This window comes from Sinocyclocheilus rhinocerous, unplaced genomic scaffold, assembly GCF_001515625.1.
Source record: "Sinocyclocheilus rhinocerous isolate Xijiao unplaced genomic scaffold, SAMN03320098_v1.1 scaffold562, whole genome shotgun sequence".
NCBI classification, from domain to species: Eukaryota; Metazoa; Chordata; class Actinopteri; order Cypriniformes; family Cyprinidae; genus Sinocyclocheilus; species Sinocyclocheilus rhinocerous.
The window spans coordinates 801,788-812,351 of NW_015641608.1; the positions used below are offsets into that span (position 1 = coordinate 801,788).

The window sequence follows — 10,564 nt, forward strand, 5'->3', positions numbered from 1 at the left end:
GGTATTTATTTAAATATAGCACAAGCACACGTTTTAATTAAAACATTTACAATGTTTCTTAGGTTTCAAAATATGAAGTTATAGGAATTTAATTCAAAATGAAGACAAATCTTGGCAAGTTCTGGTTGTCAAACTCTGTGGAACATGTATTGAACTACACCTGTGGTTATTCTAGGACACCTTAAAGAACTTGATGGCTGCAAAAATTTACTTTGAGACTAGTTGGCTAAAAATAATTTAAAACTAAAAGGTTTAAAAAAGTGAAGCTAGCTGAAGTGTCATTTTTTTTGCAGATGCCAGTTGGTTTGATTTTTTGCATCTAATGCAGTGTGTGACTCATGGCATCAAAACGTTTTTGGATACTTTTCTCTTAACATCTTTGAAAAATGTGCTTCTTAACATTGTAGGGTTATTACATCTGCTCCTTGATTTAATATTTTTTCCGCATTGTGAAAAAATAACCACATCTGACAGACTGAGACTGACCTTTTTATTTCAATATTTACAGGAATAACATTTTTGCAGTTCTTCTATAATAGTTCAATCAGCACACTCTCCAAAGTTAGACCCTGTCAAATATTGACAAAGTCACCCTGAAAATGTAAAAAAAAAGAACCAAATATTCTTCTCAACGGAACAAATCAACTACGACAAAATATCAATCTGTGCTCCTTAGTAGAATAAATAAAAACCATTCGGAAGAAAAGGGCAGACTTAAGAAATGATACTCTTCCTTCACAAGGAGACAGCAAATGTATGCCGTGTGCTTCTTTCAGGGGAGCCTGTGAAAGCATGACTGTCCCTAACACTTTATGACCAGTGACACAGAAACACAAATGCATTTATGAGCGCACAATGATGACCAATAAATACCGTGACTGGGTTTAAAGGCCACATGTGATGTAGTAATCAGATCTCACATAAATCCATACTACATTTAAAGCCTTTGGTAATATGGTATGAATAAAGGACAAACCATCAACAGGCAGTTTAGACACCAGGCAGTTCCTATAGCATTATTCAGCATTCAATTCAGTACTATAGTTTGTTATTGATGATGGAATTGTGACTGTTATATTGCTGAGGCTCTTACCCACTAAATACTCCTGAGATGCGAGTAGATTTACTGCTGTGCAGTGGGTGAGTGACAGTGCTTGATCTGGGTTTAGTTTTAGAGCTGTTGTAGTCAAGTAAGCTTGAACTTGAATAAGGTAGACTGGAGCCAGGCCAGTAATTTGCCGATAGCACACTGCTCAAACAGAGGTAAAACAATGTAGAAACAAGATTCGTGATTTGTTATTTAAAATGTTACTATGTGCCGGACAAATCTGGCAAGTTCAAGTAAACTGTGAGGAGGCATACATGAGAAATATAATGATCAACTAAAAACAGAACAGTGCCTGGTTGAAAGTAAAGAAAGACAAAAACAAGGAGGGATTAGGCAAAAAAAAAATGAAATGCTCATTAAGACATGAGCAGTAAATTGTTTTTCCATTCATTCATTCAGTCATACTTTACTCACACAAAAGAGATTCACTCAAACATATAAACAAGCCATCTGCAGTCTTTGCGCAGTCTCTCTCTCTGTTGCACTTGTTCTGGGTAGTTTATATACAAAAATGAAACCAAGAGTCAGTTTTTCCATCAGAATCCAGAATCGGGCTTGATAAAGAGGGCGGAGAACGCAAAGGCGAGGAAAACGATTCCACCAATGATTGTAACTGTAGAGATAACAACAGGAAGTATCAGCAAATAAATCTGGATATAGTTCAGTGCTTATGCAAAACAATAGAACATGCTGTACTGTACTAAATGACTCCGTCTCACCGGTTCTTACGGAGATCTTCTGAGCCACCATCCTTCCGCCGATAACAGCCAGGCCTGTGCACAGACAGTGTCCCAATGTTCCCCCAACTGCTACTCCAAATGGATTCTGCAGCACAAAACCGGCTTAGTTGTTCACAGTTAACAACACTCAAGTCATTTGCTAGCTGCTAATATTGAGCTATCGAGAATGCTGGAATATGTATATAATATTAAATAATGCAATTCAATGTAGTTTAAATAATACATTTTTATGAGCTTTAGGAATATTTAAAATGGTAATAAGTGACAAAGTATGTTTAATTAAAGTTAATTACTTATAAAATATAATTTAGAATAAAAGTCTAATGGAATTAAGAAAATTTATTTATAGTATAATATATTTACATTTAGTCATTTAGCTGATGCTTTTATCCAAAGCGACTTACAAATGAGGACAATGGAAGCAATCAAAATCAACAAAAGAGCAATGATATGCAAGTGCTATAACAAGTCTCAGCTTAACGCAGTACACGTAGCAAGGTTTTTTAAAAATTATATAATAAATAAAAAGAAAACGGATAGAATAGGGTGTGTTGTGATTGGCTAAACCGCTTCTAGTGTGTGTCTAGGTCCCGCCCCTCACATCGGAGGCATGTGCTCCGGTTGTATTGTAAACAACGGCGTCGTTAATATCGCTTATCAGTTTAAGCGACTTACAAATGAGGACAATGGAAGCAATCAAAATCAACAAAAGAGCAATGATATGCAAGCAAGTGCTATAACAAGTCTCAGCTTAACGCAGTACACGTAGCAAGGTTTTTTAAAAATTATATAATAAATAAAAAGAAAACGGATAGAATAGAAAAGGAATAGAGCAAGCTAGTGTCAGAGGCCTTTTTTGCTTTTGTTAATTGTATAATAAATAAACGGAAAACAAATAGATAGTTAAAGAAAACAAGCAGTTAGTAAATTAATAGAGTGCAAGTCTAAAAGGGACAAGTTTTTTTTTTTTTAAAGAATAGAATTAGAATAGAGAGGGCTAGGGTTAGAGGGTCAAATAAAGATGGAAGAGATGTGTTTTAGCCAATTCTTGAAGATGACTAAGGGCTGCTTGGATTGAGTTGGGCAGGTCATTCCGCCAGGAGGGAACATTTAATTTAAAAGTCTGAGAAAGTGATTTTGTGCCTCTTTGGGATGGCACAATAAAGCGAAGTCTAAAAGGGACAAGTTTTTTTTTTTTTAAAGAATAGAATTAGAATAGAGAGTGCTAGAGTTAGAGGGTCAAATAAAGATGGAAGAGATGTGTTTTAGCCAATTCTTGAAGATGACTAAGGGCTGCTTGGATTGAGTTGGGCAGGTCATTCCGCCAGGAGGGAACATTTAAAGGGGTCCTATTATGCTTCGTACCCATTTATGCAAGATGCTTCGTTTTTTTAAAAACGCATTTTTCACATAATTTACCTTTATTCCACACCGCTCTGTCCCTTCTCTGAGAAACGGGCTGATCATTTCCTTCTTTTATGAAGCCCCTCCCTCAGAAATAGGCGATGGGCTCTGATTGGTTAGCTGGTCCGGTGTGTTGTGATTGGCTAAACCGCTTCTAGTGTGTGTCTAGGTCCCGCCCCTCACATCGGAGGCATGTGCTCCGGTTGTATTGTAAACAACGGCGTCGTTAATATCGCTTATCAGTTTGAGCCCGATTGAGAAGCAGAGGATATTATTGAAGAGGATCGTGCAGAACCTGTGCAAGCACGGCTTTTAATGGTAGGCCTATGTTTTTTGTTTGTTGCTGTCTCATACTTTTAGATACGCTGTTATTTGTAAATGCTACTACTTATGTTAGCTTTTAATATACAGTTTTATCCTGATTAAAGCTTTAATACAGTACGACAACTGCACGCCCGTTTGCATTGAACTTTCAGCTTTGTAACTTTGCAGATATTGTTTATGCTCAAACAGCAACATAAGACACTAACTAACGTTAAAAAAGTGAAATCGCAATCAACCACCCCTTTAAGTAAGAATAAAATTTAAAACAAAAACAAAAGCAAGCAAATAAATAAATAAATCTCCCATCCAGGTAAGCAATTTTAAAATGGTAAGAAATCAAATTTAGAATATAAGTCTTAATTTTGGACCCTGTGTACATACCTCTCTTGCAGCCAGCACAATAGTGGCAAGCTGAGAGCGGTCGCCCCACTCTGCGAGGAAGGTGAGGGTGAGTGCCTGAATGAATATCGGTGAAATCACGCTGTGACACCTTCTCTGAGGTAATATGGTTGACGCCGTCCCCGCTTCCACATCAGGCGAGCCGTTGGCTAGCTTATAGCGCTGAAGCTATGAGAGGAGAGGGAATTAATCAATTAAAGGTAAGATAAGATGCTTAAATTATGCAGGGGGTGTTATTTAGCCACACCTGTGAACAAACACACTTGAACTACAAAGCTTTTACCTCTTCATCCTTTTTCTTTATCTCAGCCTGGACCTCCTCCAGCTCCTCTTGCCCTTCATCAGGACTCATCCTCATTCCCTCCCTCAGCATCCTCACACCAAATATGGCAAACAGTGCTGTCGATATGTAGTAGGTGTAGATCCGTGGGATAATGGTGGTGGCATAACCAAACAGGACTAATGAGAAGACAGACAGAAAAATAGGTCATTCGTGCATTCAGAGGATTTTATAAATAACACATGGTAGATAAAAACTCTCTGTTAATGCATTAGATTTTAAGTACATAGAAAGACAAACTCAGTAGTCAAATTGCTGAATTATGAGCTAAAATATAACCCTAATAATTATATAAGACGGCATGATGTACGGCATGATGATGTGGTTTTAGACGGATGCAAATTTACTACAAAATTTGCATGATGAATTATATCCTGTAAATATCTCACAAGACTTTCAGTGACACTGTATGTATTAGATGAGCTAGATGAGAGAGATATGAAAGAAAAGAATAGGAACCCAGAGAATAAAAAAAAAAAAGAGGTGACAATCTAAAAAAAAACAAGCCACATAAGCAAGATCAAATCAAATTTAGGACATGTAAAAAACTGGGAAAAAAAATGACAAAGATGATGACAATTTCTAGCCTTAAACATTAAAATCAAACCAAAAATTGTCAGAATGGGTAAAATGATTGCAAATTTAACAAATTAAGCGTTCACTCACTAGGGACTAGCTAGTTTGTTTTTTTAGACCAAATGTTCTTTTGCAATTACTGATTGCTTATTATATTATTGTGTAACTTTAATAGTTAAACTATTTATTATAATTTTACATTTTAATTGAGGTCAAGACCTCTGAGGTGGGACAGGACAATATCCCTGTTTTAAGGAGGTGGGTCTTGAGTTTGTTTAAAACTAGCTTCTTTTAATGCTAGGTTCATTTTATGTCAGATAATAGTTTATTCTACATTATGGATGTCTAAAAGTCATGTGACACCAAAGGTTTTAGGTATTGGTGATAAGTGGAAGATGAGACATGATGTGAAGCAAATCAACATCTGAACATGATTTAAAAAGTAAAGGTGCATTTGAACAACCTACCTGACAGACACGTCATGAGTCCCAGAGCCAACATGGCGCCTGCCAAAACAGTGAGGCGATTGTAGCGCATAGCCATGATGGCTGCGATGAAGAACGTCTTGTCTCCCAGTTCAGAGACAATGATGACTGAGAGGGCTGCCACAAAGGCATGAATAAAGCCCAGGTTTCCCTTATTGGGTTCATCGACACTCACTGCCGGGCCGAGTGCGTGACCGGAGGTTGCCTTCTGCAGCTGGACAAAAATTATGATTCAGATGTCAGATCCAATGAATAGTAACAATAATCCAATTTTTACAAGCAACACATTTATTCAAAATATGAAGCAATATAAATATTTAGAGATACAATTCGTCTTTTTAATATTAGAATTTATGCGTTTTATCTAAAGCAAGGATTAAGGATTACAGAACAGTTCTTGATATTTTGTCAACTTCTGTAGTAGTACGATTGCTTATTCATCCAAACAGTTTGCCTGAAGAAATATATTGTAGAGTTGGACATAGAAATGTAAAGAATTTAACAAGAATGTTATGAATGTTCAACTTTACATCATTTTCTCAAATGCTTCAAGTAGTCCTATAAATTCAATTCACCAAGTTAACGTTTCAAACTTATAATATTTTTATTCTATATATGTGTGCTGTGAATGAATGTCATTATGATACTACTTTAACTTAGATTTTTAGTTTTCAACCTTTTTGACTCCAAGGCCCTCCAATTATCAGAGATAATATTTGACAGCCCTCCTAAGCTGATATTTACCTCTGTTAAAATAAAACAAATAAATTAAAGATATGATGTCAATTAAAATATTCAATCAGTTTAGCTGATTGTTATTATAACTAAATGAAAATAATTTCTAGACTTATTGGGTCCCCTTGAGATCAACTTACCATGTTAAAACTTAAGAAAAGCAGCAACAAAACTACAAAAACACTTACTACAGATCGATGCACTTGAGTTTTTCATTTGATCTGCTCTCAAGCCCTCAAATCGAAGCTTAATTTCAATGCCACAATGTGTCTCTGACCAATAAAATGTCTTAATTCATCCCGCACTTCATGTTTGTGAAGGGTGGGCAAACTCCTAACATACAAAATATAATACCAAAATATAAAAATTCAGCCTAATACGTGGACACATCTATTAGAGAGTGTGTAATCAAATTAGTTCCCCTTCAGTGCTTCTAGCCTAATTACCCGGCTAACGTTACTTCCAGCACAAGACCTCTTTGACACATTTATAGTTTTATTAAACATCCTTACATATGTATGTTATCTAGCAAAGATGATAAATGTTTCATACGAACCTCCGCTGGCTTCTCCTCGCGAATGACTTTATTCTCTTCTTGAGTTGCTATAACTCCGGCTGAAAACAACACGACGTTTAGTAGAATAAGGAAGCATAAGGACCTGCCACCGCCACGCCGCTCGCCGGCCCGAAGAGGCATCTTAAGGGCTGGCTAATACGGCTTCTGTTGTGATAATACTTTGCAAATTAAGCTAATAAAACCGCTAATTTATATACATTAACGTTTCGTCGCTACGATCAGGCTAACCCATCATGGTCATCTTCGCGGTGAGAGAGACTGATACCAAGGCAAAGACAAAACTATCGGTTTAAAGAATCTGACCGCGATTGGTCAACTGGGAGATAGACGTGTACAGTAGAGACATACGTCACTGAAATTGAGGTAGACTATTGGTTGAAACGTCATTCCCAAATGACGTGTATTAAGAACGCTTACAAGATAGGTAGAGATGCAACGCAAAAGGGAAATATGAGATTAGACACTTGCTCAGCTCAAAAAATAATTTACGGACATTAGTTTGGCTCCTCTTTGTTACGCGGATTTTCACATTTCGAAAATGTAATTATTAGAAGCTGAGTGGAAATAGTAGGTATGGTTTGCTTGAAGTGCAAATTCCATCTTGTTTACACGAAGTTCAAATATTGATAGACGTTATTCATATAGCTGGTTTACGTGTAACGTTATATAGATCAAATCTGTTTTTCTCTAAGGACATTTTTTTTTGAACAATGATGATTGGTACATAAACACTTCTATACACTTTTGCAATACTGACCTCATGGTTATTGAAACTAGCAATAACTAATTCATAAACTTGTAAAATCTTAATACTTGTAAATGCCCATTTGATTTAATCATTGATATTTTATAAATGTTAACCTTTCTGTATTTGTATTTGCTCATGGTTTGTCCTACATCCTCCTAATATCTCATGAACACTTAATAATCGTGGAACACACAACACTAGTATACATTATTTATTTAACACATACTTATTTACATTTCAAATTTGCACATATCATACCTGTACATACAAAATTGTCTATATTATATATTGTGTTTTTGCACATTGTCTATTTTTATATTATACTTTTTATTATCTGTGTCCTGTCTTGTCACTGACATTCTGTTGCACTGTGGAGCTTCTGTCACTAAAACAAATTCCTCGTATGTGTAAACATACCTGGCAATAAAGCTCATTCTGAGTCTGATTCTAATACATATGCAAGTGCAAATAAAGTAAAACAAACAAAACTGTCATCAATTGATCAGTAGCAGGAAACGGGCAGAAAATATGTCTTTCAATTGATTCTCTTTTTAACAAGACTAAATTCTAGACGCAGGGAAGCTGGGGAAGTTAATATGTGGTAAAAGACACTTCCTTTTTAAGTCATTTGCTGACATCTCACAGTAACTAAGCCTCTAAGCAAGCAGCTGCTGTCAATCACCATTTGAGGTCAGTACGTGTCAGGGCAACGGTCCATTTCGGTCATGTCGTGTGTATTTCCCTCCTTGCCCTGTTCCTTACACATTAAACATGCATAATCAATGTGTCAGCTGTTCCCATTTAAAAGAGAGACATTAAGGATATCTATGTTTTTGTTTAGTTAATACTTTATTAATTTGATTCTTATTCCCATATAAAAGAGTTTATTACATAAAAATCACAGGACAAAAGGAATAAAAGCTTTGCGTTGAGTTGGATAAGTCTCAAATTTGCTCCTGTAGTAATCATGACAGAGCTGTGCAGCCAGTGCCTGGTTACAGAGTACATACAGTACCACCAGCCACCAGGTTAGAGAACTGCAGCCACAACAAACACTCATGGCAACATAAATTAGAAGCTCAGCCAGGTAATGTGGACAAGAGACCAGCTCAAACCAGCCCCCGCATGGCATCTTGTGGGCTAGAGTCTCTACTTTACCTGGATTGGATAGAGGGAACAGGGGAAAACAATTGTTTAAAAGTAATAATTATTTCGTTTTAAGAAGAAAATAACTTTTTTTTTGTATTTTTACTTAGAATTAGTTTACACTTTTTTCCTAAGGAAACCCCAGTGGCTTTCTACCTGAGCTGTCAGTCCTCATTTTGGCCAGCAGTGAGAGGGACCGGTTCTGGAGGAGTGATGCCCAGATGAAAAGAAGAGTCCCGATTACATGATGCCATGTGAGCTGATTAACAAGAGACCCTGGTATTGCAGAGACAAATACACAGATAGTTCGTACAATTCAGGAAAATGCCCAGCTACATTTGGGCTAAAAAATACTGAAATATTTTTGGTCAAGTTAACATGAATTAGATTTTGAGTTTTCTATATGAAGGTGCATTTTAGTCAAAAAACAATGTGACAAAATGATGAAAGGATCTGAACTAGGAAACTGTACTAACCTGATTGTGGCAGAGAAGAATTTATACACAGGACAGTTAGTCCAAGTAGGACATAGTAACCCAAACCAAATGCATACTGGACTACATGGATCACACCATTAGAAAATTCGCTGACAAACAGGCACTCCAATAGCCGTCTAAGAGAGTGGACCCATAGTAGCACTTGTAAAAGCAGAATGGAGAGATGCAACTCTGTAAAGCACACAAGTAAGCATGTGAATATTCTTTGCATGGTAAATGGAAAGTACATTGCAACAAATTAAAGCAGAAAAATATTAAAAATGTATTTAAAAAAAACACAGTGTATACAGAGCTTTCAGAATTGTTCTGATTTGGTTACTATATTATCACGGTTTTACTCTAGTAACACACTGGTTGCCATTGTTTAAAAAAAGAAAGATGAAGTGGAGAAGAAGAAAAAACATTCTTTGTAATTTGAAGTACCGTTCCAAGCAGCTCTTGGTCTGCCAGTCAAACACCAAAGCGCATCAATTAACCAATCAGGGAGAGCCTCATTCATGACGACAGAACACAAAGAGAATAGTAGGAGGAGCCCATTCCACATGACAGACACCGCATAGAAATGATAGAAACACCTAAAATCAACATCAGAGAAAATGTTTCCAGCATTATCGCCTTGGCATGCTCAAACCATTATATCTGGGGAATATACAGAGCCACATAAAACTACATTTAATCCCGAATCACCTCTTTGATATGTCAAAAACGAGCTGCCAATTTGAGCCCTTGATGTGTTCTTTAGTTTTTCCATATCGGATTAAATCCTGAAACACGTGCTCGAGGCTATGAGGCAGTTTCAATGAAAACTTGTAGAGACAAAAGGCTATTAGAAAACACAGCGCTAACAAAAACCATATGATATTAACTATTGCTATAGAGTCGGGCATCGCAGCAGCATCATACTGCGGTCCGCTCGTGTAAACATACCAAAGGAAACAAATACCGGATATTTTAGGTTCCACTCATTCAGGGATTTGCTGATAGGCACCACCGCTCCATGATCAGGTAATATGTGCCATGATAAAATCCACAAAGAAACATTTCTGCATGTCTCTTATATATACAAAATCTTTTCAAAATCTACAGCTTTTAGTATCCATGAATATGAATGTTTAATTAAAACGAGCTTTCGCTTACTTTATTCATAACTGTAGATAAAACGTGGAGAAACAGCTATCACAACGCCACTGTTAGCAACAATATTATACGGTACCATATGTTTCTAAACTATTTGTTTTTTAAAATGTTCATTCAAACCGTCATTGTAGCTTCAAAACCTCCATTTGCAGCTCTACCTAAGAACACAAGAGGGCAGCAGGCAAAATATAATTGGTCAGTACTCCCACAGAAAAAATAATTCAATTGGTTCATTGAACTGGTTTGAGGACGTTTTGCATTGACTCATTGTTATAGTATGTACACATATCTATAGGAGAGAGTGGGGTAAATTGTGCCACATTTTACTTAATTTGTCCTCTAGGCAAT

At 36.5% G+C, this 10,564-nt stretch overlaps 2 protein-coding genes across 2 annotated transcripts; both read right to left on the reverse strand.

Annotated features, from left to right (window-relative positions):
• Window positions 1-494: 494 nt before the first annotated feature.
• Window positions 495-7,000, reverse strand: LOC107755243 (transmembrane protein 165-like). Its single transcript, XM_016571960.1, has 6 exons — window positions 6,668-7,000; window positions 5,359-5,590; window positions 4,259-4,434; window positions 3,958-4,143; window positions 1,828-1,933; window positions 495-1,721 (listed from the first exon to the last, which is right to left on the reverse strand). The coding sequence occupies exons 1-6, from the start codon at window positions 6,806-6,808 to the stop codon at window positions 1,645-1,647; spliced, it is 918 nt and encodes a 305-aa protein (XP_016427446.1). The 5' UTR covers window positions 6,809-7,000; the 3' UTR covers window positions 495-1,644.
• A 1,156-nt stretch (window positions 7,001-8,156) lies between these two features.
• LOC107755245 (polyprenol reductase-like) lies at window positions 8,157-10,016 on the reverse strand. Its single transcript, XM_016571963.1, has 5 exons — window positions 9,767-10,016; window positions 9,503-9,654; window positions 9,059-9,250; window positions 8,739-8,858; window positions 8,157-8,594 (listed from the first exon to the last, which is right to left on the reverse strand). The coding sequence occupies exons 1-5, from the start codon at window positions 9,964-9,966 to the stop codon at window positions 8,335-8,337; spliced, it is 924 nt and encodes a 307-aa protein (XP_016427449.1). The 5' UTR covers window positions 9,967-10,016; the 3' UTR covers window positions 8,157-8,334.
• Window positions 10,017-10,564: the final 548 nt, after the last annotated feature.

What these genes read in the sequence shown, in the direction of transcription:
- LOC107755243 (XM_016571960.1), bottom strand. Translation starts at nt 6,808, where the DNA reads ATGCCTCTTCGGGCCGGCGAGCGGCGTGGCGGTGGCAGGTCCTTATGC. An exon ending in TAAAGAAAAAGGATGAAGAG is followed by an intron (nt 4,144 to 4,258) that starts GTAAAAGCTTTG and finishes CTCCTCTCATAG; the next exon opens with CTTCAGCGCTATAAGCTAGC. An exon ending in GAAGATCTCCGTAAGAACCG is followed by an intron (nt 1,722 to 1,827) that starts GTGAGACGGAGT and finishes TTATCTCTACAG; the next exon opens with TTACAATCATTGGTGGAATC.
- LOC107755245 (XM_016571963.1), bottom strand. Translation starts at nt 9,966, where the DNA reads ATGCCCGACTCTATAGCAATAGTTAATATCATATGGTTTTTGTTAGCG. An exon ending in TTCTTCTCTGCCACAATCAG is followed by an intron (nt 8,859 to 9,058) that starts GTTAGTACAGTT and finishes CTGCAATACCAG; the next exon opens with GGTCTCTTGTTAATCAGCTC. An exon ending in AATGAGGACTGACAGCTCAG is followed by an intron (nt 8,595 to 8,738) that starts GTAGAAAGCCAC and finishes TATCCAATCCAG; the next exon opens with GTAAAGTAGAGACTCTAGCC.